Source organism: Notamacropus eugenii, chromosome 3, assembly GCF_028372415.1.
Source record: "Notamacropus eugenii isolate mMacEug1 chromosome 3, mMacEug1.pri_v2, whole genome shotgun sequence".
In the NCBI taxonomy this organism is placed as follows: domain Eukaryota; kingdom Metazoa; phylum Chordata; class Mammalia; order Diprotodontia; family Macropodidae; genus Notamacropus; species Notamacropus eugenii.
In genome coordinates this window covers 82567888-82589206 of record NC_092874.1, presented here as the reverse complement: position 1 = coordinate 82589206, position 21319 = coordinate 82567888, and the positions used below count along the sequence as shown (strand labels likewise).

The window sequence follows — 21319 nt, the reverse complement described above, 5'->3', positions numbered from 1 at the left end:
GAAATGAAATTTCAGTTGGATATCACAACATGGAGGGAAAATAAACTTGAGATAAATCAGGATAAAAATCATGGAAGGGGGAGACAGAGTATTATAGCTTTGTGCTAGAAGGGATCTTTGAACCTTTCCAGTCCAACTCTCATTTTACAGATAAAGAAGTAGGTCTAGAGAAGGTAAATGCCATTCAGAATCCCATAGTTAAGAAGTGGAAAAGTTGGTATTTGAAACCAGATCTTTTGACTCCAAATAGTTTCATGGTATGTAAAACATTATTCATTATATTTTTGGTATAATTTTTTTCAAATGTCTTGATTGTATATACCATGCATGTTATTGGTATATTTATGAAGCTGTAAATAGTGAACAGAAAGAAAAAATATACTCTTTTGTACTTGGATTACGTTTTTATTATTATCACAGATTGTTCTTGTGTTTCAGAAATGCTTGATTCTGTATTTTCTGGCTTCTGTTAATTTGGTATCCTGAAGATAAAGTCATAGACTTTTGCAATCTGCCTTTGGCAGAAAGAAGTTTGAATGTTATTTTTCATCACCGTTGTTACAGCTAATTGTTATTATAGAGATAATTGAGTAAAATAATTAGAGTTTTATATAACAAAAGAATTTTTGCGTGGGTTTTGAATTTGGTACTGTGTGACTTTGGTAGATCTTAACCAGAGCAATAAAACAAAAAGATGTATTTTTAACCTTGTACACACATATGTATAAACTAAACAGCAAATCTATGAAGCACAGACTTCATGAATCAGGGCTTCATGCTATGAAGAACAGTCATTGCTAGGTTAAATAAAATTTGTATTATTTAATAATCAGGTTTCCATAAGGAATGGGGGACCCTGTTGTGAAATGTGTAACAGAAAATTTAAGTATACCTTACAGAACTCTGAACACATTGTTATTTAATTATAGGTACTGATATATTTCTGAAGGCAAAAGCATCTTATTTAAAACAATCAATGTTCTGGTTTTTTTTTTTTTGGAAGTATTAAATTTTGTTTATTTAAGTTTTCAACATTCATTTCCACAAAATTTTGGGTTCCAAATTTTCTCCCCATTTCTCCCCTCTCCCACCCCAAAATGCCAAGCATTCTAATTGCCCCTATCACCAATCTGCCCTGCCTTCTAACATCCCTCCCTTCTCTTATCCCCATCTTCTCTTTTGTCCTGTAGGGCAAGATAACTTTCTATACCCCGTTACTTGTATTTCTCGTTTCCTAGCTGTATGCAAGAACAATACTCAACAGTTGTTCCCAAAACTTTGAGTTCCAACTTCTGTTCCTCCCTTCTTCCCCACCTCTCCCCATTGGGAAGGTAAGCAATTCAAAATAGGCCATATCTGTGTAGTTTTGCAAATGACTTCCATAATAGTCGTGTTGTGTAAGACTAACTATATTTCCCTCCATCCTCTCCTGCCTCCCATTGCTTCTATTCTCTCTTTTGATCCTATCCCTCCCCAAGAGTGTTGACTTCTAATTGCTCCCCCCTCCCATTGCCCTCCCTTCCATCATCCCCCCCCACCCTGCTTATCCCCTTCTCCCCCACTTTCCTGTATTGTAAGATAGGTTTTCATACCAAAATGAGTGTGCATTTTATTCTTTCCTTGAGTCAAATGTGATGAGAGTAAACTTCATGTTTTTTCTCTCACCTCCCCCCTTTTTTCCCTCCACTGGGAAGTCTTTTACTTGCCTCTTTTATGAGAGATAATTTGCCCCATTCCATTTCTCCCTTTCTCCTCCCATTATATTTCTCACCCCTTAATTTAATTTTTTTAAGAGATGATCCCATTCTATTTGACTCACCCTGTGGGGGTGTGTGTGTGTGTGTGTGTGTGTGTGTGTGTGTGTGTGTGTGTGTGTGTGTGTGTGTGTAATCCCACCCACTACCCAGATACCGAAGAAAGTTTCAAGAGTTACAAATATTGTCTTTCCATGTAGAAATGTAAACTGTTCAACTTTACTAAGTCCCTTATGACTTCTCTTTGCTGTTCACTTTTTCATGCTTCTCTTGATTCTTGTGTTTGAAAGTCAAATTTTCTTTTCAGCTCTGGTCTTTTCATCAAGAATGCTTGAAAGTCCTCTATTTCATTGAAAGACCACTTTTTCCCCTGAAGTATTATACTCAGTTTTGCTGGGTAGGTGATTCTTGGTTTTAGTCCTAGTTCCTTTGACTTCTGGAATATGCTATTCCATGCCCTTCTGTCCCTTAATGTAGAGGGTGCTAGATCTTGTGTCATCCTGATTGTATTTCCACAATACTTGAATTGTTTCTTTCTAGCTGCTTGCAATATTTTCTCCTTGACCTGGGAACTCTGGAATTTGGCCACAATGTTCCTAGGAGTTTCCTTTTTTGGATCTCTTTCAGGAGGTGATCGGTGGATTCTTTCAATATTTATTTTGCCCCCTGGTTCTAGAATATCAGGGCAGTAAAACAATCAATGTTAACTGTTTTTCCTGATATTAGTCTGTGTTTTGAAATTTGAATTTGAATGCCCTGCACAGTGGTGCTATGTTTTTCTGTTATTGTTGGGGAATTGTTTTACATGAGTACATTTTTTTGAGTGGAAATTTATCCCTTTAAGAACTGGTATTTATATTAGAACCTGTTTGTATGGACTTTTATTTCTTGCCTTGTTAAACATGGTCTGAATTTTTTCCCTTGTTGAGTCAGAATCATAAAATATGATTCATATAGGACCATAAATTTAGAGCTGAAGGGGAACCAGACTAAGTTTACCTAATCTAAGTCCCTAATTTAAAGGTAAGGAAAATGAGACCCAGAGATAAGTTACTTGTTCGACTTAGGTTGCTTTTGTAGTAGTTGATAGAGCTGACATTTGAACCCATTTCCACTAACTCTAAAACCAGTGCTCTTTTAATTTCACCATTTTGCCTTAGTACTATGCTGTTGTCATAGTGATGCCTTGAAAGAAAGTGTGTAGGGCATTTATGTGCCTTATGCTAAATGGCTCTAAACTGTTACGTTTTATAATCATTTATTTTTTTATAAAATAAACTGTTTATTATGTTCACTTACCTCTCTAGCTGTCATGAGTTTTAGTAGTTGTCTATCGTCTACTGTATCTTGGAAAGAGTTTTTAAAATCAGTAGTCCTGGGCGGAGCCAAGATGGCGGAGTAGAGAGATGCACATACACATAGCTCCGAGCCCACAACCCACAGAACGGCTAGAGGGGAACAACTCACGGTGAATTCTGCACCCAGAGGCCACGGAATATTGGAGCGAGGGAGATTTCTGTTCCGGAGAGACCTGCAAACCTCTCGCGGGGGGTCCTTCGCTCTGTGGGCTGGGCGCCAGGACTGGGAGCTGAGTGCAGCCCTGCAGCGGCCGCGACACCGCGAGGAAAAGATCCGAGCAGGCTGCGGGGACGGGATCTCCAGCGGCCACGCGGGTCCCTCCACCCACAGAGGGAACTGCAAACCTCTTGCAAAAGGTCCGTTGCGCTTCAGACGCGGAGCCCAGCCCAGACCTGCGGCGGCCGCAGCTCCGAGAGGTACAGATCCGAGCAGGCTTCAGGAATGGAATCTCCAGAGGCGGCACAAGCCCCTCCACCCACGGGTGACGGGGGTCGGTGAGAGAGTCTCTTTGGCGGGTCGAGAGGGGAGTGGGGTGCCCTCATGGCTCGGGCCCCCCCGGGAGATAGAGGCTGAGAGGCGGTTGCAGACAGGGGCTCCCCAAGCGGGCTGGAGCCTGGATCCATTGTGGAAGGTCTGTACATAAACCCCCTGAGGGAACTGAGCCTGAGAGGCGGCCCTGCCCCGACCTGACCATCTGAACTTAATTCTCACACTGAATAGCAGCCCTGCCCCTGCCAAAAGCCCTAAGGCTGGAAGCAGCATTTGAATCCCAGTCCCCAAACGTTGGCTGGGAGGACCGGGAAGTGAGGTGGGTGTGAGGAGAGTATTCAGAGGTCAAGTCACTGGCTGGGGAGAATGCCCAGAAAAGGGAAAAGAAATAAAACTATTGAAGGCTACTTTCTTGGAGAACAGACATTTCCTCCCTTCCTTTCTGATGAGGAAGAACAATGCTTACCATCAGGCAAAGACACAGAAATCAAGGATTCTGTGTCCCAGCCCACCCAATGGGCTCAGGCCATGGAAGAGCTCAAAAAGAATTTTGAAAATCAAGTTAGAGAGGTGGAGGAAAAACTGGGAAGAGAAATGAGAGGGATGAAAGAGAAGCATGAAAAGCAGATCAGCTCCCTGCTAAAGGAGAACCAAAAAAATGTTGAAGAAATTAACACCTTGAAAACTAGCCTAACTCAATTGGCAAAAGAGGTTCAAAAAGCCAATGAGGAGAAGAATGCTTTCAAAAGCAGAATTAGCCAAATGGAAAAGCAGATTCAAAAGCTCACTGAAGAAAATAGTTCTTTCAAAACTAGAATGGCACAGATGGACGCTAAGGACTTTATGAGAAAGACAGATATCACAGAACATAGCGAGAAGATTCGAAAAATGGAAGGTAATGTGAAATATCTTATTGGAAAAACAACTGACCTGGAAAATAGATTCAGGAGAGACAATGTAAAAATTCTGGGACTACCTGAAAACCATGATCAAAAGAAGAGCCTAGACATCATCTTCCATGAAATTATCAAGGAAAACTGCCCTGAGATTCTAGAACCAGAGGGCAAAATAAATATTCAAGGAATCCACAGAACACCGCATGAAAGAGATCCAAAAAGAGAAACTCCTAGGAACATTGTGGCCAAATTCCCGAATTCCCAGGTGAAGGAGAAAATATTGCAAGCAGCTAGAAAGAAACAATTCAAGTATTGTGGAAATACAATCAGGATAACACAAGATCTAGCACCCTCTACATTAAGGAATCGAAGGGAATGGAATAGGATATTCCAGAAGTCAAAGGAACTAGGACTAAAACCAAGAATCACCTACCCAGCAAAACTGAGTATAATACTTCAGGGGAAAAAGTGGTCTTTCAATGAAATGGAGGATTTTCAGGTTTTCTTGATGAAAAGACCAGAGCTGAAAAGAAAATTTGACTTTCAAACACAAGAATGAAGAGAACCATGAAAAGGTGAACAGCAAAGAGAAGTCATAAGGGACTTACTAAAGTTGAAGTGTTTACATTCCTACATGGAAAGACAATATTTGTAACTCTTGAAACATTTCAGTATCTGGGTACTGGGTGGGAGTACACACACACACACATGCACACACGCACACATACATAGAGACAGAGTGCACAGAGTGAATTGAAGAGGATGGGATCATATCTCAAAAAAAAAAATGAAATCAAGCAGTGAGAGAGAAATATTGGGAGGAGAAAGGGAGAAATTGAATGGGGCAAATTATCTCTCATAAAAGAGGCAAGCAAAAGACTTATTAGTGGAGGGATAAAGAGGGGAGGCGAGAGAAAATCATGAGGTCTACTCTCATCACATTCCACTAAAGGAAAGAACAAAATGCACACTCATTTTGATAGGAAAACCTATCTCACAATACAGGAGAGTGAGGGACAAGGGCACAAGCAGGGTGGGGGGGACGATAGAGGGGAGGGCATGGGGAGGAGAATGCAATCCGAGGTCGACACTCATGGGGAGGGAAAGGATCATAAGAGAATAGAAGTAATGGGGGACAGGATAGGATGGAGGGAAATATAGTTAGTCCTATACAACATAACTAGTATGGAAATCATTTGCAAAACTACATAGATTTGGCCTATATTGAATTGCTTGTCCTCCAAAGGGAAGGGGTGGAGAGGGAGGGAGCTAAAGAAGTTGGAACTCAAAGTGTTAGGATCAACTGTAATGTTCTTACTACTAGGAAATAAGAAATACAGGTTAAGGGGTCAAGAAAGCTATCTGGCCCTACAGGACAAAAGAGAAGATGGAGACAAGGGCAGAGAGGGAGGATAGAAGAGAGAGCAGATTGGTCACAGGGGCAATTAGAATGCTTGGGTTTGGGGGGATGAGGGGATAAAAGGGGAGAAAATTTGTAACCCAAAACTTTGTGAAAATAAATGTTAAAAAAAAAATAAAATAAAATCAGTAGTCCTATTATACGGAATTCTAAATTGGACTCGGGGTGAGTTTTCATGTTCTTATTATGGAGTATTGACAAGCATGAGCTTTTCTTGCCTATCTGGGTCTACTGCAAATAAAATCATGCCTACACTTTCAAATGGATCGTCATAATTGTACAGGGCTCTTTTTAATCCATTTTAGAAGGACTTCTCCTTAAGATCACTGTTTCAAACCCTTGCCTTTCCTTAAGCTATCATGTATGCTTATGTCTGCTAATTTGCTTAAGCTAGTTTTCCTCATCTGTAAAATAAGTTCAATAAAAACTATAGTGGTGGGAGGAAAGGGATAAAATTGATGCTTAGCCAAAACTCAGGAAAATCCTCTGTTGGCAGGGATTTGCCTTTGCCTCAGCTTCATAACTTAACTGAAAAAATTGGTGTCATTCAATATGAGCATTATCTCTTTGCTTCATTGTATTTAATGACCTTAGAGATAATCTAATTTCCTTATCTTACAGATAAGGTGACTGAGGCCCAGAGACATTAAATGATTTGCCTATCTCCCAGGTGCCAGATAACAGGACCAGCCTTTGAGCTTGGATTATAGCACTTCAAATGAGTGCTATTTGCACTCTGTTACATTTCTTCTATTTTTTTAAACTTCAGTAGCCTTTAAGAGGTATCCTTTTCTTCTTTTCTATCATAGAGGATAAGATGATCTTCCTCCTTGCTAAAGTGAAATTTTCTACCTGTACCCTTGTATAAATCCACTTGTTTCCACTGTTAGCATCTCCATTCTCTCACTCATATTCAATTTCTGTCTTTATCCCAGCTTTTCTACTGCTGGTAAACATGCCCATGGCTTCTTCCCTCATTCTCAAAAAACCCTCAACTTCATTAGTTCAATTAGTTATTGACCTATGTCTCTCTTTCCTTTCTTGGCTAATCTCGTTGACAAGGCTATTTACAATTATTTACTCCATTCTTTTAATTCTCTACAGTCTGGTTTCCAGTCATTCACCTGAAACTATTCTCTATGATTTCTTAGTTGGCACATCTAATGACTTTTTCCCAGTCCTAATCCTTTTTGACCTTTATGTAGCCTTGGACACTGTCAGTCACCCCTTTCTCCTTTATCCTATCTTCTCTTTTGGTTTTTGTGACATTATTTTCTCCTATCTCTCTGACTGGTCCTTTTCAGTCTCCTTTCCTAGATCTTCATCCAGATCATGCCCACTAACTGTATTCCCCAAAATTCTGCCCTGGGCCCCTTTTCTTACAAATTGATCTTCTCATGTGGAAGTCTGAACATATTATCACACACAACCATTCTCCTCACTGATTCACACTCCATTATTTCCATATTTTGTCTGGGAGCAAATAGAAAATTGTTTTGCCCTTTTAAAGCTTGCCCTGTTCTAGCTCCTTTCTTCCTTTGCTCTCCACATTTTATTGCTCTCTATGTATTTTACTAGCCAGTGACATTGGCTTCTTTGCTATTCCTTGAACAGGACCCCCTCCATCTTTCAACTCCATGTGTTTTTATTGGTCATCCCTTTGTTTTTCCTCAACTGTACCTCCTGGTTTCCTCCACTTCTCAATCAAAATCCCACCTTCCATCCTTTTTGGTATCTCCAGTTTATCCTGTGTAATATCTTTGTTGTACACTGTTATTTACATGTTGCTTCCTCCATTAGATTCTGAGGTGAAGGGAGGTGACTTTTTTTTTACCTTTTTTGGGGTATTCCTAGTATTTTGCATAGTGCCTGGTGCTTAGTAGGCTCCTAATAAGTGCTTCTTATCTCTTCTGAGACTTACATTATTGATCATGCCCAATCAGGCTTTCATCTTCAGTCTGTCTCTCTAATGGTTTCTTTTCTTTTGTCTTTTAACATTCTCAGTCTTTCCTGTGCTGCTGACAACAAACAAAAAGAAAATGCTGATTTCCTTTGGTCCCATTATTTCCCTTTTGTTGTTCAGTTTGTCCAACTCTTTCTTGAGCCCGTTGGGGCTTTCTTGGCAGATATACTGGAGTAGTTTGCCATTTCTTTCTCCAACTGATTTTACAAATGAGGAAGCAAAGGCAAATTGGGTAAGTAGCTTGCTGGGTGTCATACAGCTAGAAAGTGCCTGAGGCATATTTGAACTCAGTTCTTCCTGATTCCAGGCCCAGACCTTTACCAAAACACTGCCATCCAGCTGCGCCATTATCCCCTAGTAGTCATCCACATTTTGTCTTCCCTTCACGCCTTCACAAACTTCTAGAAGTGGTAGTCTACTCTAGCTTGTGCTCTCTTACTGTCTCCATTTATTCTTCAATTCCTTGACCAAGGCTTGTTATTTTCAAGGTCACCAATGACCTCTCAATTGCCAAATCCATGACTTTCATTTAATCTTCATTCTTTTTGTCTATTTGTTACAGTTTTTACCACCCGCTTTTTTTTTTTCTTTCTTGGCTTTTGCTATACTGTTCTATTTTGGTCTTCTGTCTACAATTATTAGACTTTCTTTCTTTTCTTAACTGCCCTTCTTACCCTTAAAGTATGGGTATTCTCTAAGAATGCCTTGGGTCCTGCTTTTACTCTATACGCTTTTTGTTGTTAATCTCATCTGTTCCAGGGTCTTAAACAAGTACAACTTTTCAAATATTTTTCAGATTTTTGTTTGCTCTTAGCTTCTCCACTGAAATCTAGTCCTGCATTTCTAATTGGATGTTAACATCTACTGCTATCTTAAACTTAGCATTTTCTTCCCTCAACCTGTCCCAATCTCTTTTAATGGCACTACCATATTTTCAGTTACTTAGATTTGAAATCTTAGAGCCATCTTTGACTTTTCCCTCTCTCTCTCACCTCCACATCCAACTACATGCCAACCCTGATGATTCATAGCATTACAGCCTTCCTGTCCTTTGTACTTGGTGCTATCACCTTAATTTGAACTCTCATTTCCTTTAACCTCATTTATTATGTGTAGTAGACTTTCTTAAAAGTTTTATTGATGCCTTTTTTATAGCACCATAGTTCTCCTCTCTGTTCTTCTCCCCTTCCAGAAAGCCATCCCTTATAACAAATAGTATTTTTTAAAACAGAAAAGAGAAAAAGATGAAAAATTGAACATAACTGATTAGTATATCACATGAAATTATGTGCAGTATATGTATATGTGCAGTATATGCAGTTATGTGTAACGTGAACTTGTGTGAAGGGGTTAGGTAGGGCGGGAATTCTGATATCTCTCAAGCCATGTTTGTTCTTTATAATTTTGCAACATTAACTTTTTTTGTGGTTATTTCTGTTAATATTCTTGTAACCATTATTTGTTATTTTCTTGACTGTTTACTCTCAGAAATCAGTTCATGTAAATCTGTCCATGTTGTCTCTTTATCACATTTGTCATTTCTTATAGCATAGTAACATTCCTTTAGACTCCTATACTATAATTTGTTTACCAGTTGATGGATATCTGCTTTATTTTCAGTTGTTTGCTATTATGCAAGGTGCTTCTGTAAACATCTGCTACACATAGTAGGTGCTTAATAAGTGTTTATTGATTGATTGGTGTATATGAGATTTGATTCTTATTAGTTACCTCTTTGGGGTTTAAGCCTCTGAGACTCTGGGTCTAAGGTATGGATAATTTAAAAAGAGAAAATGGCCTGAATGTATAACATTTCACTATATGGCTAGTTTTTTGAGTTAATGTGTTCCGTATTATGTCAGATCCAGTTTTGATAATTTCATAGTGACATATACAGCACACTTTTAGACTACCCACTTCCAGTATGCAGGGCAGGCTCTTTAGAAGACAGCTACCTAAGGTTGAAAATACCTAGTAGGTTTGTGCTACTAAAGGTATATAGCTCACAAACCCCCACTGATTTGTTTTTCCTCTCAGTCAGCCAGAAGACAAAAAAAGCTCAAAGCAGGGTATTCATTGGAATAGCATAATTGGGATATTTACAGTAGAACACACCTTCAATAAATTTAGGATACACTATCCTGAAAACTTGCGCACCATCAATGGACAGAGTACAGAGTTTGCACATGAAGGGTCTTAGCAGTGGAGAATTCATGTGAATAGGCAACTTAGTGCTCCTTGTTACACAAGAGTGCTGGGCACATTTCTTCACTGGTTGGCAATTTCAGCTTCTGCGTAATCTGTAATCCTTGGCCAGGGAACTGCTAGATTCCTTTAGGAAAAAACAGAAAAACAGCAACCCTTACCCAGGGTCAGTGGAAATTGTCTTTAATTTTCTTTCCTCAGTCTCAGCTCTGAGGCCTGCAATCTCTCAGATAGCAAAATCCCAGTGCAATCTAGTGTTGTTGTTTTTTTTCTGAAGAAGATGACATTTAGGAAGAAATATCTTTGAAATTCTGTCAATTTTCATGCACATACAGATTTCCTATGGCTTCTTGCTTCTATAAGATGCCAGTGCCAGTGAATGAGGAGGAGAGATTGAAAAGAGTGAGGAGTAGAGGACCTCAGTTTCTGAGAATTGGTGTAGCTCCTGAGGCCTTCCTTGTGCATCTTGCAGCAAGGGAGGAAGACCAGGGGTAGGGGTGGGGGGTGGGTTGGTGTGTGTTGGGATATTTTGTTTCTTGCATTACCTGTATTTCTCTCTGCATTCTTTACTTGCTGCCTTGCTGCCTTCCACAGAACTATTCCTTCCTGAAAAAAAAAGAGGAATAAAAAAATGAAAGCAATAACAAATCTGAAATAAATCAGATACGTATTTTTCCATACCTGTGAACACCAAAACTATGCAAAGGAACACAGGAAATCATATCATTTTTATTGATTTTGTTATTGATGTGGTCAAATTGTTCTGATAATTTTCCTAGTACTGAACCAGCCCTGCATTCCTGGTGTAAATCCTACCTGGTTATAGTGTATAATCTTTGTGATATATTGCTGTAGTCTCCTTGTTAATTTTTTTATTTAAAATTTTTGTATGAATATTCATCAGGGAAATTAGTCTATAATTTTCTTCCCTGTTTTTATTCTTCCTGGTTTAGACATCGGCACAGTATTTGGTGTGAAAGGAATTTTGAAGGATTCATTCTCTGCTCATTTTTCCAAATAATTTACATATTATTGGAATTAATTGTTATTTAAATGTTTGGTAGAATTCACTTGTGACTGCATCTGATCCCAAGGATTTTTTCTTAGGGAGCTCATCAATGGCTTGTTTAGTTTCTTTTTTAGGGATAAAGTTATTTAAGTATTCTATTTCTTCTTTTGTTATTCTGGGTAATTTATATTTTTGTAAATATTCATCCATGTCACTTAGGTTGTTAGATTTATTGGCATATAATTAGGTAAAATAGCCTCTTTTCTCCAATTTCTTTTGCTAGTGTTTTTTTTTTCTGACATTTTCTAAGATTGATTTCTTTTGCCTTGTCCTTTAATTCTCTTACCTTTTATTCTTTTGAAGGCTGTTTTTTCCTTCCAGAAGGTGATCTATGAACTTCCTCCCTCCCTTCTTCCCTTCCTGCATTATATATGTTCAGGTTTCCAATTTGTCTTATTTTTCTGAGACATCTGGAATCCCTGCTTTGTCTCTGTGTATGGTATCTTCAGTGTCTGTGACTTTGCTTGTATATAGAGATCATCTATCTACGCTTTGTACCCTTTTAACATCATGACCTTTTGCTTCTTTTCAGCATAGTCTTTCACTTCAATACACTTGTGTTCCAGATCTGTTCTTTTTTGATGTCTTTGTTTTAGCCTTTTCTGTTTACATTTTGTCTTTCACTTTTCCTTTGAGTAGTGTCTATAGACTGTAAAAAGCCTCAACCTCCTTTCATATTGAGGAATTTACTTTTCACTGTCCTCAGTTCTTGTCCTATGAAGCTTCTGAGAAGATATTACTATTACCAACTGCATTTCTGTCCCCTTTCTTTTATGCTTAATGTAACTAATTACAGTAATCTTTGCCCTATTTCTTTCCCTGTTTCTCATTCTTTCCTTCTCTGTTTGGGCTGAATCTCCCAGTTTTTGCAGGGTTGAAGGAAGTCTGAAGCGTCTGTGGCTTTGCATCTCCCTGGGGTCTGTTCCAGTCAGAAGGAAGGCCAGTTCTCCCAGCTTCTGATTTCTTCTCCTCTTCACATAGGTGGGCACACTCATGCTTGCTACTTCTTGCAGCTGAGTGAGGGACTGGCAAAGCCTGAGTATGCTGTCAAAGTCTCTGAGGCTGCCAGGGAATCCCTTTGTGAATCTCAAGTACAAGCTGTCGTTTAGCTGGTGAGCCTTGCTGAGAGCTAGGGGAGGGATACTGAGTAAGCACCTTTTGACTTTTCCATGTCGAATTCCTAAAAGTTTCACTTTACTGGAGTTCTCACTTGTCCTTTAGATCCAGCTGTAATTTCTCTCCCTGTGGTGAATTGTAAGACTTAAGCCAGTGAAAATTCCTGGTTGATCAGCTTGTCTCATGGATCCTTAGTCTTACTGGTGTTCTCCTGTTTGCTGTGATTAATAAGTCCATAAAGGCTTTTGAAGTAGCCTCAACCCATCCTCTAGCGCCTTTCCAGTCTGTTCTTATGCAAATGATCAATCAAAATCTAACGCTGAAATTTGTTAAGATTAGGTGTGAGGGCCTCTTATAGTCACCTCAAATGCATTTAGAAAAATAGTTTTGGTAATCTGTTTGGCAAATGTTGTACAAAAGCTACATTTAAAATTTAAATGTCAGAAAAATTTTGTGTGCGGTTGAACAGATTTTTAATCAGGGAAAAAGACATCCAATCAGAATTTGTTTGGTATGATTCATCTTACATAAGTGTTGCTACTTTTTTTTAAAGCTTTACACAGTACTTTATGGTTTATAATGTACTTTACATAAATTCCACTGATTCTAGCAACAACTTTGTGAGCAAGGTGATTCTAGTTTTATTACTCTAATTTTATAGCTGAGGTATAAACCAGTAATCAGTAGCTTATCCAGGGTTACACAGTTTGCCAATCCCATTATGTATTTAAACTCAGGCCAGGCCTTTTGATCCTTATTTCCTGTTAATTTTCTGTTATACAGCACTGCTTCTCTTAGTGAGATATTCTGTACTATGTAATTTCATTGAAAAGCTTGTCAATGAGCTTTTATTAAATATTTACCATGTGTCAGGCACTGAGTAAAGCAGAAAATATCCCAGTCCTCACGGAGCTCAGATTCTAATGGAAACGTTGCAAAAAAGTTTGTGGGTACATGACGAATACTGGCTTGATGGAAGGTAATCCCAAAAGGAAAGTACTAGCAGTGAGAGGGGGCAGGGGCAGAAGAATGAGAAAGGCCTTCAAAGTGAGAAAGTGAGATTTGAGCTGAGTCTTAAAAGGAATCTGGAGGCAGAGATGAGAGGAACCATTCTAGACATGGCAGACAGCCAGTGCAAGGGCATGGAGTTGGTAGAGTGTCATATGGGAAGTATTGCTGGGTCATAAAGTATGTGGGAACAGGGGAGGTAAAGTGTAAGGAAACTAGAAAGGAAAGGGACAAAGTTTTGAAATTCTCTTAGTGACAAATAGAGAATTTCATACTAGAAGTTTTATGAAGTTGTTGGAGTTAGTTGAGAGACTAGGGGAATGACACTGGATGACATGGTCAAAACTGCATTTTAGGGACAATTATTTTGTCAGATTTGTTTGAGACTTGAGGTAGAGAGATAATCCAGAGATGTTGTGGAGAGATGAGTTGAGGATGATGACTAAGGTTAGTGAGACTGGGTGACTTGTAGCATGGTGTGGCACCTTTGATGGTAAGAAGGAAGTTTGGAAGAGGATAGATTTCTTTTCGGGAAGATAATGAGTTCTGTTTTGATTGGGTTGAGTTAAGAGGTGCCTTGGGATGTCAAAGAAATTGGTGCTGAGACTGAAACTCAGAAGAGAGATTAGGATGAGGTATATAGATTTGGGATAATCTTAGAGGAAATGGTAATTAAATTCATAAGAGGTGATGAGATAAGAGGTCATTATGGAGATTGAAGGCTATTGGCAAACCTTTGGCAGGGCACCCACAGTTTGTAGGCCTCCTGTAGATGAACAGGCAGTTGAGGAATGGTTAAATAGGTGAACTAAGAGAGATTAGTGACTTGAGAACCTTAAAGAGAGTATCCAGGAGTAAAAAGATGCCAGTGTTCTTAAATATCTGTAGCTATGAGTATACTAAATATGGTAAAACTATCATTTAGAAAATTCAGGTTCCAAAGTATGTTTTAATTTTTTTCTTGAACTTTATTTTTTTTAAAAAAAATCTTTATTTTATAACATCTTTATTTCTGAATATATGATGCCCTTGTCAACTTGCTCAGCAAGTCATCCTTTGAAACAGATTTTGTTTAAAATGAGGGAGGGGTAAGCAGTTCAGCACAACTAACCAACATGTCAGCCATGCCTAACAATGTGGGCAGTGTTTCATACCCATAGTTCCTCACCTCTACAAAGAAGGAGGTAACTTCATTTTTCCCAATTCCTTTTTGGGGCCAAGTTTGGTCATTAAAATGACACAGTATTCAGTTTTTTTGTATTCCTCCGTTAAGGATTATAAGGTCTGTGGTTTAATGTACTAAGGCAGTTAACCTCTCTGTGCCTCCCAAGCAACTTTTTAAAACTGTACTTAAGTTAAAGATGAACTGATAATCTGAATTTGTGAAAGAAGTTTTCTAAACCTGGAATTCCCTACACTGATAACTTCACAGTTATATACCTAGTGAAAAAAAAAGGAGCAGGCCTAAAAACTTCTTGTGCTCTTGTCTTTAATAGTGCAGGAACTTTTAGAACTAGTAAAAGTGTGTTTTATGTATTGGTAATGAAAAAAGGTAATTCTACCAAATTTTCTTGGTTTAGTTTGGATATATAGGATATCTAATTTGAGTCATCTTGTGATAGGGGAAACTGAAGCAAGTGATAATGATATTTTACTTCATGGTGTTTGAAGTATTTCACTTGTAGATATTTTAAAGGTATAATTCCAAACAGAATTGCCTGTAAATTGTAACTTTATCACGTAATGATAATCTACATAGTTTTCTGTGGAAACGTGCTTTCTCAAAGAGCGAGGTTGATGCCATTCTTAGAAATATGTTGCAAATTTATTTTATAATTGAAGTCAATGGTGTAGTGTGTATGCTTTAATAGAGTCTAAAACTGGTTTAGATATGTGACTACTGTAAAAATATACACATATTTTCATATTAAAAGAATAAACTTCCTGGGTTTTATTGTGCTTTAGAAAGTAGTCATAGAACCTTGGCGCACTTCAATAAAACAAACCTTCCAAGAAGGCTAGTTTTGGCCTTTTAAATAAAAAAATTTGATAAGTTATAAACAGCAGAGAGTGAAACCATTCAGTGTTTACTTGGAAATTATAGTCAAAGTAGGAGTGGGGATTTCAGTTAAGATTTTTGTTGTCTAGTATGTAGTTAAACCACATTCTTCATTTGGTTTAGTATTGGACTTCTTCATGTAAAGTAAAGATTTAGTTACACTACTTTTTGTGTGTATCTGCTTGTTTATGCCTAGATGTGTTTCCAATGATCTACACACTTTAAAGTGCTATGTAAATGTCAATTTGCTATTATTTTATTATATACCAAATAATTGTTTTGATTGATTTCTTTTCCCCTATGCAAGTTGCTCATTTTATAGACAAAATAATTAGACAATGATTATAAAATAATTCATTTGCAATATTTCTGTAGTTAGTGATTTTATAATCTTTTAATTAAATAATTTTCATAAAAACTAAAGTAGTAGGAGAAAAAATTTCAAATATAAAACCATAAGTGCATGATACATTGTATTATAGAGTTCCTCAGATATCTGAAACATCAATAGTGTTGTCATAAGCCCTTTTCTCATGTGAGTAAAGGCCACCATTTGTCATAGAAGGGTTTTTACAGAGCTTGATGAAGCTACATTTTTTAAGAAGGACTTGAGAAAATCTAGAAACTTTTAGATATTTAATAATTTTGGATGTATCTTCTTAAAGGAGAATTGGGAGTCCAATGTAGCATTAAAGAATTACAACTAAGATTTTTATCTAGAAAGCTGACACCATATGTGAATATATTGAGGTTATTGAAATTGTAGTGGGTTGTGTGACATTATATTCCAGTAATTTCTTCAATATTCTTCTGTTTTTCCAGCCTTTGCAGGTTTGTACTTAGTACGTACAGTAGAGAGAAAAGTATAGTGTACCTATGGATCTCACTACTCCACTTGCTATGGAAATAGTAGAAGTTATGGAAAGATTGTATGTGTGTGTGTGTGTGTGTGTGTGTGTGTGAATCTCCTCTTGTGGAAACTTTTAAAACAATTTTTTTCTGTGAATATTGTTGCTGTGACTCAGTAGTATGCTGCAAATGAGTTTGGATGATTTTGGTTATGCCTTTAAAAAATATTTTGTTGATGTTTTTAAAAAGTATCACTATATCTTCCCAATGACTCCCTGCGTCTGCCATGCCCAGTAGAATCTGTCCTTATAATAAAGAAGTAGAGTTAAGCAAAGCAAATCTACACTTTGCCACCTCATACTACTTCCCTAATTTTGAATTGACACAACTCTGCTGAAAGGCTTTTTGTTATTTGTTCTGGGCTCAGGCTTAAATTTTAAGTCAGTTCTCTCAAAACATATCAGGTCATTACATTGAATCAGAGTTTTGGAGTCTTTCAGGATTGTTTTCCTTTATGTTATTGTGATCATCACGTACATTATTTTTCTGGTTCTGCTTACTTTTGCTCTGCATACAAGGCTTCTCATATTTTTTAGCAATTCTTCATTTTCTTCATGGCAGTAATAACCCATGACAATTACCTCTACCACAATTTGTTTAGCCATTTTTCTTTTTATGGGAATCTACTTTTTCTCCTAATTCTTTATTATAAAAATTGTTGGTATAAATTTAATATTTTATCATCAAGATTACTTTTACTTCTCTTCTTTTTATTCTCTTCCTAATTCCTTGACTTCTTTATTCTTATTTTCTAGTTCTTTGGAACAGGTATTTCAGTAGTAGGGCCTGTGGCAAGTATAGGCTTCCATCACCCCTTCCTTGGATTATGGTAATAGCCTTTTAATTGGATTCTCTTCCTCCAGACCTTTCCCTGCTTCAATCCATCCTCTATTTAGCTACCAAAGTAATTTTCTTTGTCATTCACTCTCTGCCTCCTCCCTTTTCTTTCACAAGCTCCCATCATTCTTCTTACTTTTAGGATCAAATATAAAATCCTCTTCTTGTCATTTAAAGCCCTTCATAGTTTGTTTCTTCCTACCTTTCCAGCCTTCTTACACTGTCCTCTAGCTACATAATTATTTTCATATAATCTTCCTCATGTGAGTTCCTTGAGAGCAGACACTTCTTTGCATCCTCGGCACTGAGCACAGTGCCTGGCACATAGTATACACTAAAATTTTACCTGACTTGATTAAAAAATTTTTGATAGTGCTTTATTGTCTAAAGAAAAACCAAAAAGAAAACTTTCATTTTTTTCCTTTTATTTTTGTTTAGCATATTGCAGGAGAAACCAGGACATTATTTTCTAGAAGTAATGCCCACAGAAAGCGGAAGTTGTGCAACTGCTCGCCAGGCAAAGCAGAAACGCAAATCACATAGTCTTTCTATAAGAAGAACTAACAGTTCAGAACAAGAAAGGACAGGACTTCCAAGAGAAATGTTGGAAGGACAAGTAAGTGCACATTGACCACTGTCTTCCCATCTCAATTATCATATTTATTTATAGTTTTATAAAGACAGGAAGCATGATGTAGCTAGATGTCCTGAGTCATATCCAGATATGATTCATATGTTATGGTATAGCTAAGAATTTTCTTATTTATTTGTGTAGTTTGTATGTGTACATATATGTGTGTATGTGTATACATATATATAAATTTATGGTGATTGGATTTTTAAAATGTAAGGCTTTTTTTTTTTAACTTGGGATTTTATTAGTACTCAGAAATTTTTTATGAACTCCTTTAACAGTGCAGCAACTTCTCTGCAATCCATAGTGTTAGAGAGTTATCTGGGGCACTGAAAAATCAAATGACCTGTCCACAGTTGTACTTCGGTAAGTTTCAGAGTCAGGACTTGAACTTGGGTTTGAGACTAGCTCTCTTTTCAGCATGGTATGTTACCTTTGATAGCAGTTCTTCAGCTTCACTTTTATTCTCTCCAGGAGCTGTGGTAAAATTCATTATTAATTCACTTTATACATTCAGTTCAACGGAGATTAATTTAGTACCTACTTACAGGTTAAAAGGGGAGATAGGGCATGCTGTACTGAAATAGCTCTAATAAAACAAGTTAGGCATATAGAAACAATAAAGAATTCTGTGAATGATCTGAAGGGGTATTTTTCATTTTTAGCTTTTGGGAGGAAAGTTAGGGAAGTTTTCTTGAGAGAGGTGACATTTGAACTGGGTTTTGAAAGATAGAATTTCAACAGGTTGAGATTTGAAGGGCCCTGAGAGGAAGGCCTTTCGAAGCAGGTGTAGGGAATGGCTTTAACCAAGCAACATAAACAAGAAAGAGGGGAATATATTAATGAGTAAGCCTCTTTGGTTGGAGCATAGAGTATTTGAAAAGTAGTGTAAGATGAGGCCACAGAGGCATTTTAAACTTAGAATATGAAGTATCTTGAATATTAGGCTAAATTTGGATTTTATTTGGTAGTTTACAAAAAGCCATTGATGGTTTCTGAGCATTTGAGGGAATTTAAACTACTAGTGATAGGAAGTGATAGAAAGAATGAATTAGAGGCCACATTGAATTAACATAATATCAAAAAGTGGTGTCTTTGTCCCCAATATTTTATTTTGCATTACAAATTGCCTAGTCAGTAATGATTGGTCTTTAGTGATAGTATTTCTTTACCGGTTCCACTTTTTAATCTATTTGAAATTGAGTTGGAGACAAGATTGGTATCAGAGTGTCTGATTAGAAGACCCAATGCAGTCCGAGGAGGTATCGAGGACCTAGACTAACCATTGAAAAACTCTGGATTTCAACTTCTTCAACTGTAAAATGTAGCAGTTGGACTCAAGTTCTGAGATACATTCAGGTGATGATAGCTAGTAGATTGTGGGAAAATGTGGGTCTGGAGCTCAGGAGAGCAGAGTGGTACGTACAGATTTGGGAGTTACCTATGTTAAGGTAATGTTGGAAACTGCGGAATTAGATGCACCTGCTAAGAGAAAGACTCTGGAGAGGAATGGACAGTGACAAATACTACCTTCTGAAAGGTGAAATTATCAGATACTCGGTCATTAGCAGAGAGAGCCTCTTCACATATCCAGAGAGCTGAAATTCTCTATTTCTCTTTCCTGTCTGCTTTTGGAACCCATCGTCTAATTCCTCCTTTTGTCCAGGTGGACTGTAATATACAATATTGATCTCTACCCAAAAGTTCTTACTTGATTTTTCCTTCTGGGTTTTCATATACAAAATATGTTCTTGAAACACTGCCCCCTAATCATTGAGGTGGGACATTTGATAGAGTGTTGGGCCTGGAGTCAGGAGTTCAAATGTGACCTGTGACTTTTACCAGCAGTGTGTGTAACCCTGGACAATCACTTAACCTCTGCCTGCCTCTGTTTTCTCAACTGTAAAGTGGGAATAATAATAGCATCTATGTCCTGGGGTTGAGGATGAAATGAGATAATATCTACAGAAGTACTTAGCACAGTGCTTGTCATGTGGTAAGCATTATATAAATGCTTATTCCCTTTTCTTTCCCTCCTTTTTATATAATTCATTCCTTCTGAATAAGGTATTCCAGTCCTGAATCACATTTACCAATTCTTTGTTATAATTATGCAGTCATGCTGTGCATTTTGTCTATTGAGATCTGAGCCTTTGAGTATCATTAATCCCCTTCTTCCAGGAGTTTTTTTCCTGTGAATTCCTAGGCATTCAAGGCAAAACTTTACAGATTTTAATATGTTGGTAATTTGGAGAACAGTTTTTATGGGCCAAAGACTCCAGGCTATTGTAATTGTACAAGTGAAGGGTATTGAGGGCCTGAAGTAAGGTAGTGACACTGGGAATAGGAAAGATAGAGTGAATTCAAGACATTTCTAATATTGATTAAATAGGGCTTAGATGATTGGAAACTGAAAGATGAGGAGAAGCACAGATGATTATAGTTTTGAGTTTGGGTAATTAGGAAAGTTGGTGGAACTATTAACAGAAGTAAAATAGGAGGAGGTGTCTGGTCAAGAGTGTGTTGGATATTGGGGAGAGACTCCAGAATTATTGAGTTTTACAAGAACAGGATTTCATTAGCTATCTAGGCCAACCCATACCTAAAAAAAGAATTCCATCTATGACGTATCTGCTAGATGGACCTCCAATCTTTGCTTGAGGACATTCGTAAATACGAGAGGGATCTCTTTACTTCTGAGGCAGTCCATTCCACTTGGGTATAACTCTCATTGGAAGTTTTTGCCTTGCGTCAGGTCTTGGTTTCCCTGTGCAGCTTTTACTTATTCACTCGTTTAACCTATTGCTCCTAGTTTTTCCCTCCAGGTAAAACACTGGATTAAGATGGTTTCCCAGCCTTTAGTTGTCTTATCAGTTGAATTCTAGGTTTGTGCCATGTGCACCTGTTTCACTGGTCTTGGTTTTGTCTTTTAATTTGTGGTTTTTAACAATATTACTCCAAGGAAATGTGCAAAAGTTGTGGCTTTTAAAGAGCATACTTCATTGAATTTTAGAGATAACAGCAGAGATTTACTATGAAGTCAGGGATTTCAAACATCATTCATTTCCATCAAAACACAAATGAAAGTGTGATTAACAAAAAGAAAAACAACTCTAAGAACTGACAAATTGTTGCTGCACAGTAGCCTAATTAATCCTCAGAATATAAGCAGAGACTGTCATTGACATTTGGTGGGATTATTCATTCTTCTATAGTGCTCACATAGGTTTCTTGAAGTTAGAAGAATAACCAGCAACTCAATTAAAAACAGCGGCTGACCATTTCTATGAAGAAAAAACTCTTATTATAGGCAGTACAATATGTACAAAGATTGAACTACTGAATATTGGAAAAAGGTGACAGTTATCAAACTTAATTTCTTATTCAGGGCAATATCAAAATTTTTGTCAAAAGGATTCCAAGTGAAGCCTATATGATCTATAAAACGATTGCCTCCAAAAAATATTTTAGGTTTTTTTTTTTTAATTTTGGGTGGTCTTGTCCCTTTTAGAGAATGATGAACTTAGATAAATATATTGATAGACTGAGGAGCAGAATTATTCCAGAATAACAGATTCTCAAATGGAGATGGAATACCGCA

At 37.5% G+C, this 21319-nt stretch overlaps 1 protein-coding gene across 11 annotated transcripts in view; it reads left to right on the top strand.

The window, feature by feature from the left end:
* The window catches only part of WDR37 (WD repeat domain 37), a 124459-nt gene that overhangs the window by 32116 nt on the left and 71024 nt on the right, over positions 1-21319 (top strand). For 8 of the 11 annotated variants that reach the window (XM_072652056.1, XM_072652053.1, XM_072652057.1 and 5 more), the window contains one exon: positions 17523-17700. The exons of 1 other annotated variant lie outside the window; for it this stretch is intronic. In XM_072652056.1, coding sequence (XP_072508157.1) covers positions 17563-17700 — 138 coding nt within the window. In that variant the 5' untranslated portion in view covers positions 17523-17562. Of the gene's footprint in view, positions 1-17522; positions 17701-18006; positions 18085-21319 lie in introns of those variants that run through there. 2 more of the 11 variants (XM_072652058.1, XM_072652059.1) reach the window with 2 other exon arrangements.